At 46.5% G+C, this 18,943-nt stretch overlaps 1 protein-coding gene across 5 annotated transcripts in view; it reads left to right on the top strand.

Moving 5' to 3' along the window:
- AK9 (adenylate kinase 9) overlaps positions 1-18,943 on the top strand; it is a 245,383-nt gene that overhangs the window by 176,078 nt on the left and 50,362 nt on the right. For all 5 annotated transcript variants that reach the window (XM_084624319.1, XM_084624320.1, XM_084624317.1 and 2 more), the window contains 3 exons: positions 10,250-10,312; positions 12,485-12,691; positions 17,271-17,489. In XM_084624319.1, coding sequence (XP_084480445.1) covers positions 10,250-10,312; positions 12,485-12,691; positions 17,271-17,489 — 489 coding nt within the window. The remainder of the gene's footprint in view (positions 1-10,249; positions 10,313-12,484; positions 12,692-17,270; positions 17,490-18,943) is intronic.

Raw genomic sequence — 18,943 nt, 5'->3', positions numbered from 1 at the left:
CTGCCCCAGGGATAATCCTCCCTTCCTCATGCCGCTCCACCGCCCCCCTCCAAGCCCCTGAGCCATCGCCTTTATCCCCGATACGACTCCTGCTAACCAGCCCCCAGATGATGCCATGGAGGGCTGGGCCCTAGTCCAGGGGAAGTGAGGCAAGCAGAAGGCTCGAGCTCCGCCTCATCTACCCAAGGCGGAGGCCCCCCGGAAGACCAAGAAGGGGGGCACCGATGCCAAACCTTCCGCTTTGCCCACGAGTGCGTCCCATCCACCGGTGTCAGCTGGGAAAGACGTGGTAGCACCGAAAGATAGTATCTCCCCTCCATGGGAGACCCTCCCCTCGGAGACCCTCGAGGAAGCCTCTTCTGTCCTGACACTGCCCGAAGCCCCCATGAACCCCGAGGCAACCGTCATGGCGGGTGCCAGCGGGGAGAACCCCAGGGCGACGGAAAGTGTCCTCTCCTCCATGTTCGAGGATATCGAGGCCCTAGATCTGACCCCGGTCGCCCAGGGGGAGGACGACCTTTTGCCAGCAAACCTCGATTTGAGCAACCTCACTCCACCCCTCTTTTCCCCATGCTCCCTCCCCCAACTGCTGCTTCTGCTCCCACCTCCGAGGAGCCCCTGGACTCCTCCATCGACCTGGCCGCTGATGGCACCCCGCTGACAACCACCAAGCCTGCTCAGGTGACAGCAGGCGCCACGCGACCGGGTCATGAGCCGCCAGGGGCACCTCCCGTTGGTGCGGAGCAACTGATTTCCTTCCCGGGCGGGGGCCCAACAGAAGATAATCCACCTCTTGATGCTGTAGCTGCTAAATCCACCATGGAGCCTGCACCCGGTATCACTGAGAGCTCCCTCCCCACCCACTTAACCCTCGAGCCTGATTGGGAGGCACAAACATCCAGCTGCTCGCCTCCCGAAACCCAGAACCTTGCCTTTGCCCCTACCCCTATCCAGTCTACCTCCTGCGATGTTATCACCGCCCCCGGGGCTGTCTCCTTCTCTTTTCCAATCGATGACCCCCAGGGAGCAGTCTTTGCACTTTCTAGTCGCGACCCATTAGGGGCTGCTATTTTCCCTCCACTGCCCCCTATCGCCCCAGGGCTTGAGGCGGGCCTAGAAGCTCCAGACCATCAGGCACCCCGTCGGGGGTCCGCACCCTGCTTGCCCGTTTTAGTGGGCCACAGGCCTGCACCAAGGGCCCCGCCGGGGAACAACTGGGAAACCGTAACCCCGCCCCTCCATGAGCTGCGAGGAGAGCTGTGGAAGTTTTTAGAGGATGTCCGTGGCTCCCACAACAAGGTACAGCTTGCTCTCCAGCAATGGGGGGATTTTTTCAAATCCTCCTGGCCACAAGGGCCCGCATGGGGAAGGTAAAGGGATGGGGAAGCAGGATGCTGTGGCCTACTGGCGGGTCCGCGTCTTCCGTGACCAATTACTCAACTACGGGATGGGTCAAGGACTGTTGCACAGCCCGCTGGGGGATGCAAGCATCCCTGCCAGTGAGGATCCCCCTGGCCCTCCCCATGACACCTCTCACCATCGCAACGTTGAACACCCGGGGTTGTAGGATGGCTCTTCGCAGGTCCCAGGTGCTCTCCTTCCTTTGGGAGGGAGGGTACTCTGTGTTTTTCCTGCAGGAGACCCATACGGATCCGACCGCCAAAGATAGTTGGCGGCTGGAGTGGGGGCACAGGGTCTACTTCAGCCATTCCACGATTTGGCAGGCTGGAGTAGCGACCCTGTTCTCCCCCGATCTACGGCCTGAGGTGCTAGGGGTCGCCGAGGCCGTGCAGGGTCGCCTGCTGCATCTCCGGGTCTGTATAGAGGGGCTCGTGGTTAACCTCGTTAACATCTATGCCCCGACATCGGGCCCGGAGCGGCTGCAATTCTATCAGCAGGCATCCGCCTTCCTCGGCAGCTTAGATTCTCAAGAGTGCCTGGTCTGGGAGGGGATTTTAATACCACCCTCAAGGAACAAGACTGCTTGGGGACTGAGCACTGCCCGGCCACCGCGGACACCCTCCGGGAGATAGTTGAACATCACTCCCTAGTGGACATCTGGCACGACCACCACCCGGATGACACTTCCACGTTCACCTTTGTCCGGGTGGAAACCCATCGGTCAAGCCACTCCCGGTTGGACTGCATTTTTCTATCACGCTTCCATCTCTCATGAGCCCACTCCTCCAGCATTCGGCTGGCCCCATTTTCTGACCATCACCTAGCCACCGTGACAGCCTCCTTCTGTGCGGAGAAGCTGGGGCTGGCCTATTGGCATTTTAACAACAGCCTGTTGGAGGATGAGGGCTTCGTGACGTCCTTCCAGGAATTCTGGCTGGCCTGGCGAGGGCAGCGGCGTGCCTTTCCCTCAGCGCGGCGATGGTGGGACCTGGGGAAGGTGCGTGCCCAGCTTTTCTGCCGCGACTACACCCGGGGCACCAACCGACGGAGAAATGCAGCGATAGAGCAGTGGGAATGGGAGGTCTTAGAGCTGGAGAGGCATCTGCCCACCAGCCCCGAAGACCCCCTCCTCTGTGGAGCGTGCCGGGAGAAGCGGGAGGAGCTCCGGGCCCTCAAGGACCATCGGACCTGGGGCGCCTTTGTTCGATCCCGCATCCGCCTCCTTCGGGAGATGGATCGCGGCTCCCGCTTCTTCTATGCCCTGGAGAAAACAAGGGGGGCCAAGAAACACGTCACCTGCCTCCTGGCAGAAGACGGCACCCCCCTCACGGAAGTGGTGGAGATGTGCGGGAGGGCCCGAGCCTTCTACGCAAGTCTTTTCTCCCCTGATCCGACCGACCCTAGCGCTTGCAGAATGCTTTGGGAGGAGCTCCCTACGGTCAATGAGAGCGACCGAGACTGGCTAGAGTTGCTTCTCACTCTGGCCGAGTTCTCAGAAGCCCTCCGTCGTATGCCCACCAATAAGTCTCCAGGCATGGACGGGCTGACCGTGGAGTTCTACCGCGTGTTTTGGGACATCCTCGGCCCAGACCTAGTCACCGTCTGGGCCGAGTCTCTGCAGAGCGGGGTCCTCCCTCTCTCGTGCAGGCGAGCTGTGCTTGCCTTCTTGCCGAAGAAGGGGGACCTCCGCGATTTACGAGATTGGCATCCCATTTCGCTCCTCAGGACAGACTACAAAATTGTAGCGAAAGCAATTTTGCTGCGGCTAGGGTCTGTGCTGGCGGACATGATCCACCCAGACCAGACCTACACCGTCCCAGACCGCAGTATCTTTGATAACCTATTTCTGGTTTGGGACTTTTTGGAACTCTGGCGTAGAGACGGTCTGTCGTTCGCCCTCCTGTCCCTAGATCAGGAGAAGGCGTTTGATAGGGTGAACCACGGGTACCTGCTGAGCACTGTGCAGGAGTTTGGCTTCGGACCCCAGTTTGTGGGTTTTCTCCGGGTGCTGTACGCTTCTGCAGAGAGTCTGGTTAAGCTCAACTGGACCCTGACCGAACCGGTCAGCTTCAGCCAGGAGTACAGCAGGGGTGCCCCCTCTCGGGCCAGCTGTACGCTCTGGTGATCGAGCCCTTCCTCTGTCTCCTCCGCAGGAGGTTGAAAGGGTTGGTGCTGCAGGAGCCGGAGCTGTGGCTGGTCCTGTCAGCGTACGCTGATGACGCGCTCCTCGTGATCCAGGACCCCTGCAACTTGGCGTGGGTGGAGGCTTGCCAGGCCATCTATTCAGCAGCCTCCTCCGCCCGGGTCAACTGGGTCAAGAGCTCTGGTTTGGCAGTAGGAGACTGGCGGCAGGCGAGCTCTCTCTCACCCGCACTTCAGACCATCCGGTGGAGCATGGGTCTGCTCTACCTCGGCGTTTACCTTTCTGCCACGCATCCCTCTCCGCCGGAGAACTGGGAAAATTTAGAGGGCAGGGTGATAGAGCGGCTCCGGAAATGGACGGGACTACTCTGATGTCTCTCCCTCCAAGGGAGAGTGCTTGTGCTTAATCAACTAGTTCTGTCCATGCTCTGGTACCGGCTCAACACCCTGGTCCCAACCCTGGGTTTCCTGACCAACCTCCGGACATCGATTCTGGGGTTCTTTTGGTCAGGAATGCACTGGGCCCCTGTAGGGGTTCTTCATCTACCCCGGAAGGAAGGAGGACAGGGCCTGAAGTGTCTACACACTCAGGTCCATGTCTTCCGCCTCCAGGCCCTACAGAGGCTCCTCTATGGTGTGGGCAGTTCGGCATGGAGCACACTGGCGCACGCCATCCTGCGCCGCATCTGAGGGCTCCGATATGACCGGCAACTCTTTTATCTCCGTCCGGGAGGTCTTCCGCGAGACCTCTCCGGGCTGCCGGTCTTCTACCAGGACCTCCTCCGGACTTGGAAACTGTTTTTAACGACCAGGTCTGTGGCGGCGACTGAGGGGGTAGATCTCCTTGCAGAGCCCCTGCTACACAACCCCCAGCTCCGTGTGCAGGTGGCGGAGTCCCGCTCGGTGCGCCAGAGCTTGATCCTGGCAGAAGTCACAAGAGTCGGAGACCTCCTGGACTACGACCAGGGAGACTGGCTGGATCCTCTGACACTTGCCCGGCGCATGGGGCTCTCCAGACCTTGTACCCCCTGGCGCATACTTCAGGAGGTGAAGGCCACTTTGCTGCCCGCTGTTCGATCTTACCTCGACTGGGTCCTGCTCAAGGGCACACCCCGCCCACCCTCTACCCCAGGCCCACCAGACTTTTTAATTGGACCCCTGCCCTGCAGATCCAATCGACCCCCCCCACCCCTTCACTGCGAGCCGGCTGCATGAACTGCAGCCGGTACGCTTCCAAACTGTGCCAAGGTAACATCTATACGCTCTCGTGCTCCACACCCTTCACGCCCTCACCCTAGTGTCCCGCCCCAACACAAAGTGGCGAGACCTTCTGCCACCTTTGGAGGGTGAGCAGCCCCGGTGGGCCAGCGTATATTCCACCTTGGTTCCGAGGCCCGTTGGGGACATCAGTTGGCGGCTCCTTCACAGAGCCGAGATCACGGGCACGTACTTGGCACGGTTCACCCCCATCCCAGATACTTGTTCCTTTTGTGGTGTGAGAAAAACCCTGGCGCACGTATATTTGGAGTGCACCAGGCTGCAGCCCCTGTTCCGGCTCCTCACAAATCTCCTATTATGTTTTTGGTTGCATTTTTCCCCTCACCTTTTTATTTATGCACTCCCCATCCGTGGCCTCACAAAGTCACGGGATCTCCTAGTTAACCTCCTCCTGGCCCTGGCTAAAATGGCCATCTATAAAACCAGAGAGAGGAGGTTGGCCGATGGAGTTTCCTGTGACTGTGGGGCTGTTTTCCGATCCTTGATCCGTTCACGTATCCGGGTGGAGTTCCTCTGGGTGGCGTCCACCGACTCCCTTGATGCTTTTGAGGAGCAGTGGGTGCTGTCCTAGGTTCTCTGCTCGGTGTCCCCGTCCGGGTCCCTTTGTCTGGCCCTTTGACTGGGGGAGAGAGTAAGGGACCCCAGCCCCAGCCATTGCTGCTGCGGACACCACCACCCTAGAGGGGTCCTTTCACACGTGGGTGCATGTGCCCCCCCCCCGGATTGTCCACCCCACAGCCTGCCCCTCTTGTTGGGTGCTTTCAGAGGAGGGAATTGTTGGTGACACTCGGGCGTGGCGCCAGGTAACTCGAGAGTCGATGAAGCCCCCTCGCTCTGGGCCACCAGGTAACTCGGAAGGGTGGAGGACCACGGGAGTCAAGGAAGCTCCCCTCTCTGGGCCTGGGCAAGCTTGAACACTTCCCTCCCCTGAAGCTAATGAGAAAACAATTGTGAGTGGTTGCTGTGTTACACATTGCATATGCTGCTGTTTTTACTTTGTAACTGTGTTATGCAAATAAAAACATCTTTTGCTTCAAAAAAAAAATTACTCTCCTGTAGCCATCTGGCCTGACCCTGTCACAATATGTTTATGTAGTACTGCAATAAAAGAACAGACGACATATTCACAAATAAGTATGAAACAACTAATCAATGTTAGCTAATGGGCAGCAAACAGCATCCTTAAGGAACACAGTTTAATGTAACCTCTCTTCCTTAAATATTTTAAAAAAAGTGTTGAAAGTATTTGCAGTGGTCCACAAATAACCCTATAATGATTATGTTTCTGATCAGAAAATTATATCAATCATTTATATATGTGATAATGTCACAGTAAAAACAACATGGGATTGGTTTAGTCTTTTGCAAGAAGTAACACTTCCCTGACCTTCCCACTCCCCCCGCACATTCTGTGTCCGAGTGTGGGTTGCACTCCTTCTACCCTCCTTCTTGCCCCCCATCCTCCTGCAACTCCTAAATCTGCCTCTTGCTCCCTACAATGCCCTGTTCCTGCTCATTCTCCCCATCGACTTTTCACATGGTCTCTGCTGCTTCGCATCATCCCTGTGCTCAGTCTAGCCCTCTGAACCACAGAGTGGCAGCTATTTTGCCTGTGGGCATGGCCTCAGTCTTACTGAAAACAGTGGGAAGTGGAAGCCACCTTTATTAAGTATTATTGTAGCTGTGTTGGTTCCAGGATATGAGAGAGATACGTTGATGAGGTAATATCTTTTATTGGACCACAGGGGAGGAGGAAAAGGGTATAGGGATGTGAAGCCAAGAACATTAAACTGTGATGAGGATGGGTTGGAAAAGCCAGAGACATCAAGGACTCAGGCTTTGGGAGGAGGCAGGCAGGGGAAGAAGGGTCTGTAACCACTAGCACACACTCACCTCAGAATCTACAATAGAACTCTGGATTCCTTAGTCTGAACATTCCTCTGCTTGGTGAAAGAGACCTGAAGAAGAGCTCTGTGGAGCTTAGAAGCTTGTCTCTTTCACCAACAGATGTTGAACCAATGAAAGATATTTCCTCACCCACCTTGTCTCTCAACTTTATTAAGGCAGCCTCATTTACATATGCAGATAGACTGTAGGGAAATGACAGCCATCTTGCTGATTTCAGCCCTATTGACAGTAATGATGATGATGGCGGCCATTTTGAATAAGGGAGTTGGCAGCCTCTCATTATGTTTTCATGAGATAAGTAAAAAAACACCCTAGATCATTAGAGTCTTGATAACATCACAAGAGCTGGCAATACTTCAGACGGTCCTGCATTGGATGAACAGATGTTTAAATGCATCACATGCAGAAAAACTATCAGGTTTAAATGGTGGTAGAGTATTTGCAGTGAAGGGATCTTTATCCTGGAGTTTTCTCCCACATTCATCTGACAGAACTCAAGATGACCTTCATCTCATGCTGAGGAGCCTCTATCTATGTTCTTTGGCTTTTTCTGGGGTGGAAAATTGCATGAATATGAGTAGCTGGACGTGGAGCTCTTACCACAGGATTCTCTACTAACTTGGCCCTATGGCATTGATATAAAATCCTGTAATAGCAGATGTGTCAGCCCCAGCTCCCCTCAGTTCCTGTGTCCTTGTTCAAAATATAGGCGCTCTGAAAGCAAGCAGTGATAGAGGAAAGCTGATAGCTGATCTGTGAATTAAATATATTCAAAGATCTAGCTACCGATATCTATGGTAACCTAATTGTTTGGACCAGGGGTATCCTTTTTTAAATCATGCTCCACCTTAGCATTTTTTTTACTTTGAGGCACCCCCACAGTAACCTCTTACTACAGCAAGAAGGATACTGCCTCCTAGCATTGCTAATGCATTTGTTCTGGAGATACCAAGGTAACCTTCTGAAACCTTTATGCTGAAATTTTCCCAATTAATATTAAGTTATTACAATTATATTTCACTCAAAGATGGAATGGTGTATCAATGGGTGATTAGTCCACTTACAACAGAATGAAGTGCAACCTTATAATCCTGGAACCTAACAGTACCCTTTTGATGTTAATTGGAGCTCTCCCCAAATTAACAAAACTACTCCTTGTGTAATCCTTTATAATAATAATTAATTGCCCCTAACCATTATGATATTTCTGCCAGCTTCTTATTAGTTCTTTACATTGGTGCAGATGTTGATTTAAATAATATGCAATGTCCTTTCCATACTATCAATATAAGTAGTATTTTAATAAAACAAACTCACAATTCTCAAAAACACATATTAAAAACCTTTCTCAAACCAGTTACAACCAAACCATAGCCACAACATACTTTAGGTCATGTCTTGCTAACTTGACAACAAATGATACCGTTAAAACACTCCTAACCTGTATTACTGCTGCCAATGTCTTTTGATGTTTAAATGGCATTGTTTGCTCAGATCAGAGGTGCCAGGAGGACTGCAAAAATGAAGGGGAGGGGACAAGCACCAGGTCACAATGCCACTCACTCAAATTTAGACAGCTCACCGTGCCTACCTGAAAAGTTTGATGTGCCCCCCAGTTGAGAACTTCTGGTTTAGTCAGATTCTGTTCAAGGGCATTCTTCCAACTGTTTGGTTGAGAAGCTCTGGTGTCTCCAGGCTTTGAAACAGGGGCTTAAAATTTGGCACAGGGGGTCTGTGGTGCCAGGGATATGCCTTTAGTGATCCCCATGGAAAACTGCCCAAATTTGGTCAAGTTATGAGCCCCTAAAATTCAAAGTTTGTGTAGGCACAGTAGAGATTTGTTCAAGTTTGATTCAGAAGTTTTCATCTGTACTGAATCTGTGCCATCCCAGGGCTGCAGGGTCTGAAACAGAACTTTCCTTGCAGTTGGTTCTGCTAGCAACCAGAGGCTGCTGAGGTGCCAAACACAGGAACTGGAAGCAGGAAGACTTTCTCTCTCCTGTACTCTTAATCTTAATACTCTCCTTCTACTGCCCAGGCAGTGAGAAGGGTGAGGAGAAAGCAACATAACTGGAATGCTGAATAGAGAGGAGCTAAGTCTAGAGGGTAGCAAAGGGGGAGACTGGAACTAAGAGCCAGTGGGGGGGACTGGAACATGGAGACACGGGGTGGGAGGAAGGGCGTATAGAGATGAGGAGCCAAGGAAGAGCCAAGAAGGGAAACTATGATGAGGATGGCCTGGAGAGGCCAGGCCCATCAAGGACTCAGGATTCAGGAGATGAGCAGGGAAAGAAGGATCTGTAACCACTAGAGCACACTCACCTCGGAACCTACAATAGAACCTGGAATTCATAGTTCTCTGCTGTCAGCAAATAGCTTTGAATCCCGCTGACAAAATGTGTGCCTCATCCTCATTAGTTACTCTGTTAATTCAAGTGGCACATGTCTGTGTTGTGGAGCTAAAGTTTCTAACCTTGTTAATTAACTATGTGGGAGTCATTATGGTTCTATATGATGGAATGTTTTTTCCATTTTTTTTAAATGTAGGAAATTGCATACACAAAAGAATGATAAGGTTGCAAAGTCAAGCACTCAAAAGTTAGGAAATGCCAGAATTAAGACTGACCATTTTTAATTGCATGATCACATACTATTTTTTCCCCATTCAGGGCACAGGATGGATGGTGTTCAGAGAATTAATCAGGGTTAAGTAGTTAATGAGGCTGTTGTCTGTATAACACCTGCTTCACTTGTTGCAGAAGTTAGAAGGTGCTTAGTAAGTGAGGCAGGAGATTGCAGGAAGAGGAAATACGGTCTTGTAGTTTAGTCAATTGAATACCACCCTGCAGCTTCCTCCTCCTCCTTAATTCTGCCTGGGTCTAGCTGGGGGGGCATTGAGAGAAACAAAAAATAAATAGTGTCCCTACTCTCCATTTAGGTGCCCAGCACCACAATGGCCTACAACAGGTGGTAGTCACAATAGCAGGTTAGCTCCCTACAGCCCTGGATGGCATGCCCATCAGATAGAATCTTTGGAGAATTTAGCTGCCAAAACCTTAAAAAGTTGGTACTGAGCATGTATAGACTGAGCAATAGAAGGCACATCAGACACTTAGCTGACCCCTTTCAGGTTCTTACTTCAAAGCATGGAGGCACTAGAGCATCTCAGCATGAAGGTTGTAAGAACTTTATCAGCATGGTTGGAACATCTTTTTTCCCTCATCTCGTTCTCAAATATAGCTGAACCATTTTTTTAAATACTTTCCCCAAAAATGCAGAATGAGGCAGATATCCAGCATAGAAAATTGCAGCCTGAATTGTTGCACTTCTTCAAAGTTATAAGCAACTGAAAACAGCATCTTAAAACAGTAAATGTTGAGCAAATTGGTCCCAAATTAATAAGATTTTGGTTCTTATTAGTATGTCACAAAAGGTGAGATCCACTATGAGATGCTTGGATGAGAGGTGTTACAGAAATTCAAAGTATTGTTATTTTATTAAGTCTTTTTTTCACTAATAGGAAGAGAAGGTTGCCAAAAGAAGGGCAGAACTTTTAGCAGAGCAAGCCAAAAAGAAAAGGGAGGTAAGAATAATATTATGGAAAGAAATTTAAAAATGGAAATATTTGATTTGGTCTGTATTAGGAATATCTAAAATGTCTATGATCATAATATCTAAGTGTTATTTAGAGTGACATGCAGTAGCAGTACTATAACTGAAGTTGTGAGAAACCTTTTGTCATAAATATAAAGGGAAGGGTAAACACCTTTAAAATCCCTCCTGGCCAGAGGAAAAACCTTTTCACATGTAAAGGGTTAAGAAGCTAGGATAACCTCGCTGGCACTTGACCACAATGACCAATGAGGAGACAAGATACTTTCAAAGCTGGAGGGGGGAGAAACAAAGCATCTGGGCCTGTCTGTGTGATGTTTTTGCCGGGGACAGAACAGGAATGGAGTCTTAGAACTTAGTAAGTAGTCTAGCTAGATATGTGTTAGGTTCGGTTTGTTTAAATGGCTGAGAAAATAAGCTGTGCTGAATGGAATGGATATTCCTGTCTTTGTGTCTTTTTGTAACTTAAAGTTTTGACTAGAGGGATTCTCTATGTTTTGAATCTAATTACCCTGTAAGGTATTTACCATCCTAATTTTACAGAGGTGATTCTTTTTACTTTTTCTTCTATTAAAATTCTTCTTTTAAGAAACTGAATGCTTTTTCATTGTTCTTAAGATCCAAGGGTTTGGGTCTGTGGTCACCTATGCAAATTCGTGAGGATTTTTATCAAACCTTCCCCAGGAAGGGGGGTGCAAGGTTTTGGTGAGGATTTTGGGGGAAAGATGTTTCCAAACGGGCTCTTTCCTAATAAAATAATACCGGTTAGACATTTGGTGGTGGCAGCGAAAGTCCAAGGGCAAAAGGTAAAATGTTTGTTACCTTGGGGAAGTTTTGACCTAAGCTGGTAAAAGTAAGCTTAGGAGGTTTTCCATGCAGGTCCCCACATCTGTACCCTAGAGTTCAGAGTGGGGAAGGAGTCTTGACACCTTTCTTTTTCCATTATAATTTAATCAGATATTTAAGGCATTTTACTATTGATTGGGAACAAAGCTACATATTGGAGACTGTCCACAGAATATTTGTAACTGTGTTTTAACTTACTTGTAAACATGAACTTCTATTCAGCAAGGTACTTAAGTGACATGCCTATCTTTGAGCACGTGAATAGTCCCATTAACTTCAGGTGAGGCACATTTTAAGCATCTTGTTGAATTGAGGCCATGGTTACTCTGAAACATGAAGTTATAATGGTTTATGCCCATACTCAACACAGTTACACAATGTACTAGAACTGTATTCAAACTCTCTTCCTCCTCATGGGTATTCTCAGTATCGTGTCAGCTAACAAGTTTGTTTATAACAAAACCCTGTCAAACTGCAAATACCAACATGCTAGCTACAGTGCATTAGAAAACAGTAATTAAAACACATTTCTTTTATGTCAGCAGAATTGCACTCTACAACTGCATTCAAGCCATCTGTGTTTTCTTTCCAAATATTAATCTAAAAGTTACTTATTTAGATTTTTTAATTAAGACTTCCATTTTCCAAAAAACAAATTGGAGTTTATTTTAGTTGTTCAGTTCATGTCATTGTTTATAAAAGTCATTATTAAAGGCATTTATGGTATTCTTCAGAAGTTTGTTTTTTTTCCAACATTCCCAACTGTGCGCCCAGATTCAGTGAACTTCTTCCCACTACCAAAATAACTAGTTACAATGATAAACAATGACAAGTGGCAAGGAGATGTGGAAGGGTGTAAAAATATTTAAGTTTTTTGGTTTTTATTAAATATTTTCTGATAAGTCTGCACTTTGATTTCAGCAGCTTTTATAGATAAATACTGTATCTGGTTAAACCAGAAGCTTTATTTGAAGCTCAATTACTGTAAGTTGGTTAACATTTATGAAGAAAAATTTGAATTTGACTCAAAAAATCGTAACAAAATCATAACAAAACATGAACTATCGCTGAAAATAAGTCTTCCTCAGAAGCAAACTTTTTAAACTTCTCTATTTAAGCTGATATGTCTTAGTGAAATAGTGTACTCTTTCCCCATCTCTGAAAACCATCTTTGCAAATTATGTATAAGCTAAAATGGTGGACAAAAAAGGGGAAAGTGTATGAGAGAAAATATTAGTTTCTTTCTTCTGAACTTCTGTACAGCAGGCATGAAACAGTTGAACATTTTATACTTTAGGCGGCAGCATATAGGGAAGAGGAGGAGGCTAGTGATGAAGAGGATGAAGATGAAGAAGATATTGAAATGATTCTTGAAGAAGAGTTCCCAAAAGAGGAAGAGGTAGATGAGGAGGAGGAAGAGGAGGAGGCTGATGCTGCTGAACGCATGAAAAATGAAATTACAGAAAAGTATGAAACAGATAGTAATAATTTACAAGCAGTACAGGTACTTTCTTCATTATCTACTTTATCAAATAACTTGGCATAAGGCAAGAAGTGCTTCCAGTTTTATAGCTGATTTAATTTAGTTGTCAGATTTCAAAGTTATAGTATTTGAGATCTTTATTTCCTTTTTCTGAGCTAATTAATGCAGGAGGACAGACTAGATAATCATAATGGCCCCTTCTGGCTGTCACATCTATGAATGACATTTCTGAGATCCTCATTCAGGCAAAATTCCTAATGAGCAAAATCCTGAAGTTCTTCTAAAGTTTTCACTAAATCTCATTGCAGGCAATGGAAATTTTGTCTCCAGAAAGATGAATGGGGAAAAGGGGGGGGGGGAGAGTGCAAGTGTTCCAGGGGGACCATGCTGAGATTGCTCAATCAGATTGCCCTGCAAAGAATAGGGCAGATGATCCCCAAAACTGGTGGTTATTCTAATACTTAGAGTCACCAAGCCAGCAACAAAACAGCTGCTACAATACCTTACTGGTTACCCAGAAGCTAAAACACAGTTTCCTTGAAACAATCCAGCCTTGGGCTCCCACCCAGACAGCCAAGTCAAATATGATGAGGATTACTGAACTTTTTGTTCATCATATAAAAGGTTCTACCAATCCCAAAGGATCAGACACATTACCCTTCAGGTTAATGAATATTTTAGATCTTACCCAAATACACAGAGCCAATTTTTATTAACTAAACTAAAATTGATTTAAAATGAAAAGAGAGAGTATATGTTAAACAATCATTATACATACAGCTATGAATAAAGTTCTTAGGTTTCAAAGTTGAGATGGTGAGCTTTAGAGTTGCAAAAAGTTCCTTCAGAATTAGTTCCATAGGTCCAATGTCTAATATCAAGGCAATCCAGACTGGAGCTGGAGACCTCAATCTTGCGACTTAGACTTCCCCTGATTAAGCTGAAGCAGATCTGAGATAACAGGATCAGGGCCCAAGAGTTCCTTTTATAGTTCTCTGGCAGCCTCTGTCTTGACAGTAGGTGAAGCATTGTGGCTTTGAAATAGATCTCCTATGTCCTAAGCATCACTGGTAATTAGCTACATGGATTAGCATAAAGCAACGTCTCATTTCCCATCATTTACAGGTAGATTACTACAGACTTCAAAGAGAAAGAAAAACAATGATATTACTACATTCACAGTTAATCTAAAAATTAACATCTCCTTTTGATCTCTGAATTAACAGAATACATCAACAGACAGGAACCTGTTACATTGTCAATCTCTAACAATATATATGTAAACACATACAAAATGCAATCATTATCTACAGCTGTGCCTCTAAATGTTCAATCTGGGTCAATTAGCCTGCTAGTTGTGTAACCCTTTCTGGCTGTCTGTCACAGCTCTTTTAAAATCTGCAGAATAGTTTCAACTGGATTTCACATTTTATTCATCAATGACTGAAACAGCCCCTGACATAAATTAAATTTTCAAAAAACAATTTATTTTCTACAAATATTAGTATTTAAATATATTCTTATTCCCAGATTGGGTCTTTTGCCCATTACAAAGTTGAGTGCTTCCTAGCACAAAATTCTAATTCTAAGCTTTACCATTAAGTGACACCTACTGCCACTGTAACTATGTTGACATCCTCAGGCTTCAATTACTTTTTTACCAATTAATGGATTAGAAGTCTGAATAATCTCCTAACACTCCTTGCATTTCAGGGAGGATTGAGTTGGGGAGAAAGGCCATTGTTTTACACCCAGAGATACACACTTCCATTAATTTGTGGGGAGACTAACTTTAAAGTGAAGTTCTAAACTGAAAAGTGGCTATGTAAAAATGTCATTTTTTACTCCGTTGAACTGCTTCCTGCAGTGTAACCCTAGTCATGTCTCCTTGCTTTAAGGACAAACATAATTTTCTATTGCTGTTACTCTTTGTCATGGTTATGGGGTTGATTGCAACTCTGCCCCCTTTCTGAGTGTAAGATAACTTTGCAGGATGACAGTTAAAAAAACATTATTCTCGTAAAAAAATATGATACCAAATCAGAGAGAGACCATCAAAATTGAACCTTTTAATGCCTTATATGCAGTGACTTGTTTAGACTCCTTCAAGTACATTAAAGGGTCCAGGTGTAACTAATGGAATACTGCATGTTTTTTGAAGGTAGTATTTTTACAGATCCACATTCCTCTTCCATTCTCACCACTGAAGTTTAGGAGTACATTATTTGTTTTATTAGTATCTTGGTGACTAAGTTGGTCAAAAAGGAACAAGTAGATGAGAATGTTGGTAATTATTGTCTCAAGAAGTGCATACGCATCAGTTACTGGAGAGATGGTTTCTGTTTTAGTATTTTGTGCTGCATAGCACCCTGCCTATGATGGGTTGAAGCAAAGACTCCAGAATATAGATCTACATAAATAGTAAATTTAAGAGCCACAATTACAGGTTAGTATTTTCCTCTTACTGTATCTAACTCTCATTTTAACTTATTTACTGATACCCAAGAAATTTTGTCTAAACAGCAGGTTTATTTATTAATAAATAATTTATTCTTCCTATCTTCTTCTTTCGTTATTGCCACCACTGGGTATTGTGGCATCTCAGTCAATTATGCAATAGTAAATTTTGATATCAAAACACTGGATAGCAGCCTCCCTAAAAGGATCAGACAGATGGAAGAGATTAATTAGAAAACAGACAATTTTTATATTGTAATTAAGTGGCTGAGTTGTAATATGTGAGCAGAGGACGGTGCAATGAATCTGCTGAGGCTCTTTTGACTCCTCACTGGAATGTAATTGGGCAGCCAGGAGGAGCAGGTCCCCTGTTATTTGGGAGGACAGTGGGCAGCTCAGGTTAGGGTTCTGGAGTTCCCTGTGTAAAACTGACAGGATTCATGTATAGTGTAGATAAGAACATGTTCATAGTGTCAATAAACAATCCACCGAACCTGACTCCACTATATCAAGTCAATCAAGAACAGAAACTGACCTGCTGCAAGCAGTGATGAGCTGCCAGAATCTTAACAACCGGTTCCCTATAAACAATGCTGATTTAAGGGATGTGTCTCTGTTCTGCCCCCTCCCACACCCAGGCTCCATCCTGTCCTCCAGGCTCTCTCCTGCCCTCCATTCCCCCAGGCTCTGTCCTGCCCCCTCCCGCCTCTCCCCCCCAGGCCCGTTCTCCATCCCAGGTGCCTGCAGGTGGCGCAGGAGTCCTGCAGCCCTTGCATCAGTGGGGTCGTTCCCGGCATGTGGGGCGGCAGCTCCCTGCAGGCAAAGGCTGCCGTCTGCCCAACTCCCCACCACGGGATGTGAGCACCCCCGAGCGGCAGAGGCCGGACAGCCCCACAGTGCAGGAGCAGGAGAGACTGGGGTTGCCCCAGCATGCCCAAGGCAGCCCCCAGCCATGGCACCAGCCGGCCCTGCCCTGCTCCTGGGTCAGAGGAGGCTGCTGCCACCAGGGGTCTGGTTCCCCGGCCCTATGCGACACCCAGTCACACGGTGCCTGATCTCCCTGCCCAGCGCAGCCGGTTGCGCTTCCTGGGCCAGGCAGGAAGCAGCATGGAGCTTGGCAGCGGCTCCTGAGCAAGGCGGCATCGTATCGGCCTCTGCGTTGCTTCCTCTGGGCCCAAAATACTCCAAAGGGGACAGAGAGAAAGCAGGTTCATAGCCCGTTCCCCAGGCACTGGCCAGCTAACCTTTCTGGGTGCATGGAGATGGGAGAAGAAGGGGAACATAGTGCATTGAGAGGTAGACCCCTCCCAGAGCCATGCACCATCCCTAGTGCTGCGAGTCAGGACCCCCTTGGCCAGGGGGGCTGCCCCAGCCGAGCCCCAGCCTGGGTGGGACTTTCTGGGGCGGTGACTGCCTACCCAACTGCCCACCCCCATTCCCTGTCCCCTGACCACCTCCCAGAACCTCTGCCCCCTCCAACAGCTCCCTGCACCTTATCCAACCCCTCCTCCCAGCCCCGGCCCAGCCCCCTTACCATGCTGCTCAAAGCGGCAGGAGCTGCAGAGCTGCCCGGGGTGGTCCAGAGTGCTGGCGGCGCGGCACGCTGCGGCTCCGTGAGCGGGGGAGAGGCCGGGGGAGCCTCCGAAGCCGGGAGCTCAGGGAGTCCTAACAACCAGTTCTAAAGCTGCTTCTAAATTTAACAACCGGTTTGTGCGAACAAGCTCCAGCTCACCAGTGGCCACAAGTTACCAAAATGGACCAGGAGGGACTGGGGAACAATTTTTTATGCATAGATAATAGTTAAATAAGCAATGGGGGTCAGGTAAAATAGAAAAAAAATGACATTTCTCTGATTTTGATAAGAGACTTTTTAAAAGTTTAGCTAAATAGAGTTAGAGTCTTCAAAGTTAATGGAAATTATAGTTTTCTGATTTTATTTTAACATATTGTAATACTGTAATACAAATGTTAATAATGAAAACAGAGGAGTCAGATCTTCAGCTGAAGTCAATGGAGGTACATTGATTTACACAAACAGAGGATTTAGTCCAAAGATCACTAATAGTTAATGGCAGTTATTATTCATACCACCCTTTATTACAACATTTGATCATGTTTATGATTTTTGTCATTCATTATTCAGGAAGAACTTGAAAGGTTGCTGATATCACAAATCACCATCAATGGAGGGCGAAAACCTCACATTGTACGTTACCAATTGTATAGCAAGTTGAAGCATCTAGTAGAAAATCGAGAAAGCATTTTTGAGAAATGTTACCCAATAAGTTTGCCACTTGCACGCAAGATGTTGGTTCTCTCTTATAAACATCCCAGTTCTTTTGGTCAATGGGACCCAATCAAGGTAATGTAATTAAATGGCTGAGGTATAATTTCAGGAAGTAATACTTGCTTGTCTTCTTTATGCCCATATAATTAAGATAAAATATTATGAAAAGCACATCACTGAATATTTTCAATAATGAGCACATACTATTAATAACAAGAATTGGTCAGTTTAGTGTTGTGTTTTAAGCACTGATTAATGATATTTTGTAAGATTTGTGGGAGCATTGAGCAGATGGAGGTTTGTGAACTAGTACAATCAAAAGTGGAGCTGAGCAAGAAAGGAATGTATGATACTTAGGACCCAGCAAATATAGGATAGCAAACAGGAAGTTCCTACAGCCTTGCAGGAGCAGTAGAGACAAGTGAAAGAGTTTTGGAGTTATGGGTGATTAACACAAAGTTATGATGGGTAATCTGGATGTAATTTTGCTGGAATGCTAGATGTGCATCTTGGTTTTGTGAGTGAGTAAAAAACAAGGAGCAGAGCTAAGCTAAGAAAAGCCCAATGAACAGGAAACAATAACAAAGAAATTCCTGAAGACGGGAGAGTAGAAAGATACAGTTGGAGGAGTGACAGCTTTGCAAGTGAGAAGAGATTCTTACATATCTGAGTTGCCAAAAGTAAATCTAAGAGAGAGCATGTCAGGAAGAGAACAATTTAACACTTGACACAGGTTAAAAAATTCTGTTAGCAGAAAGAAGCAGGTACTAGACTGTCTTTAGATGGAATCAAGATGGTGTTTTGTCAATGCTGTAGGATGCATGAAGTAGAAGATGATGACAATTATGGAGGAGAAAATAGGAGTGCTTTAGGATCAGATAGAGATGAGTACAATTAAGGAAGCCAAAGTCTTCATAGATCAGAAGGTATAAGATATGCCAATTGGTGATTAAATAATTATGGTTTGAAGATAAGACAAGACTATGGAGGAGATAATGGATAAGAATAACAAACCAGAAGGAGGAATGTGAGCACCGGAAGTGAATTAAGGCAGAATCCTAGTATCCTATGGAGCTAAGGCATGTGGTTTGAAGGGACCTGATACACTAATGAGAAACCAAGAATCTGAGAAGGGTAGAATGTGTAGTATGGCAGTCTGGAGCCACCAAAGAGTGGTGTTTCAATATTATCCTCTTCAGATGCATAGCTCAGGAATACAGTGGCATAGGGCCTAAGTATTACTGAGCAGCATACCCTCTGTCAGTCAGTCCACAGAACAGCACTTGTTTTTAATTCAGAGAATTAATTATTCTTTTCTTTGTTCGGACCAGAAATAGAGTAATGCTCTGGACATTAAATTGGGTATAGAATTCTCTCTTATCCCATCCTACAACAGTGGTTCCATGGATAGATAGTGTTATGGTACCCCGCCCCATATGGGACTAAGGAGGCAATGAATTCAGAAATGCTCCCATGACTGCCTAACCCTAGGACAAATATTGATAAATATTTATTGATAAAATGTCTGA

Source organism: Lepidochelys olivacea (assembly GCF_965140295.1).
Source record: "Lepidochelys olivacea isolate rLepOli2 genome assembly, chromosome: 3".
Taxonomy (NCBI): domain Eukaryota; kingdom Metazoa; phylum Chordata; order Testudines; family Cheloniidae; genus Lepidochelys; species Lepidochelys olivacea.
Note: the sequence above shows the minus strand (reverse complement) of the source record. Positions and strands in the feature narration are given on the sequence as shown.